Source organism: Colobus angolensis, unplaced genomic scaffold, assembly GCF_000951035.1.
Source record: "Colobus angolensis palliatus isolate OR3802 unplaced genomic scaffold, Cang.pa_1.0 Scaffold215, whole genome shotgun sequence".
NCBI classification, from domain to species: domain Eukaryota; kingdom Metazoa; phylum Chordata; class Mammalia; order Primates; family Cercopithecidae; genus Colobus; species Colobus angolensis.
In genome coordinates, this window is record NW_012115322.1 from 1,567,711 (window position 1) to 1,568,855 (window position 1,145).

General features: G+C 35.8%; 1 protein-coding gene across 3 annotated transcripts in view; it reads right to left on the reverse strand.

Annotated features, from left to right (window-relative positions):
- Window positions 1-1,145, reverse strand: part of RIF1 (replication timing regulatory factor 1) — a 73,758-nt gene continuing 72,613 nt past the window's right edge. For all 3 annotated transcript variants that reach the window (XM_011943057.1, XM_011943054.1, XM_011943055.1), the window contains one exon: window positions 1-729. In XM_011943057.1, coding sequence (XP_011798447.1) covers window positions 512-729 — 218 coding nt within the window. In that variant the 3' untranslated portion in view covers window positions 1-511. The remainder of the gene's footprint in view (window positions 730-1,145) is intronic.

Sequence of the window (1,145 nt, forward strand, 5' to 3'; positions counted from 1 at the left end):
TTGAAAGCTGTCCAAAGTTGACATATGCAGGAAAAGTTCCAATTCTTCCGTATTTCATTTGAGGTTTTTAACCAAAAACAAACTTCCTAAACCTCAGGCCCAACAAACATGAATTAAACAAACAAATGAAAGTATAAACACCTTTATCAGTTCAGCAAAAACTCAAAGAAAAATGTTCAATTTTACTTATTTTACATGTTTCACCAGAATATGCACGGGTTTATGAAAGTATGAAATGAACTGTATAGTTCTGTTATCAGTTTTGCTTTCACATCTCAGATAATTAAATTTCCTGAAAAACCACGCGTAGCAGCCAAGAAAATACATTATATGAAAAAGAAGATCTTACATAATGAACTTACACAATAAGCCACTGTCCTTCAGGGTTTGAAATGTTATCAACTTTGCAAACAGTCTTTTCTTCGAAATTGTGCTATTATTTCAGAACTTGTTTCTTCAATCAAGAAATCCAGTGATGTTTAAAAAAAACCTTCTATTTTCTCTTAAAATACTAAATAGAATTTTCATGGGATGGTGATCTCCAACGTGACTGTAGATTTTTTATTATAGAGTTTGCCATACTACTTAGTTTCTCGTGCATTTCAAATAGTTGGCTTCCTGAATAATTATGAAGATCTTCTGAATCCAGCTGAAGAGCAAGAGCACTAATCTGTGCCACAAGATTTTTGGATAATGGACTAGATTCTAACGCAACAGGATCAATTATATCTAAAAGTGAAAAAAAGCACAATTAAATCTATACCAGACAAAAACTAAATTATTTACATGATCTTTTAAGTTAGTCCAAGTGCCTAGGTTTCAAATTGAGAGCAGGCTTAGGTACCTCACTCTTCATGAGGACAAATGGACAAAAAAAAAAAAATCTACCATACCTGCTGCTTATTATTATTATTCTTATTATTATGAGATGGAGCCTCATTCTATTGCCCAGGCTGGAGTGCAATGGCGTAATCTCGGCTCACTGCAGCCTCTGCCTCCTGGGTTCAATCCATTCTCCTGCCTCAGCCTCCCAAGTAGCTGTAATTACTGGCGTGCACCACCACACTAATTTTTGTATTTTTAGGAGGGAGGGGGTTTCATCATGTTGCTGAGGGTGGTCTCGAACCCCTGACCTCAAGCGATCC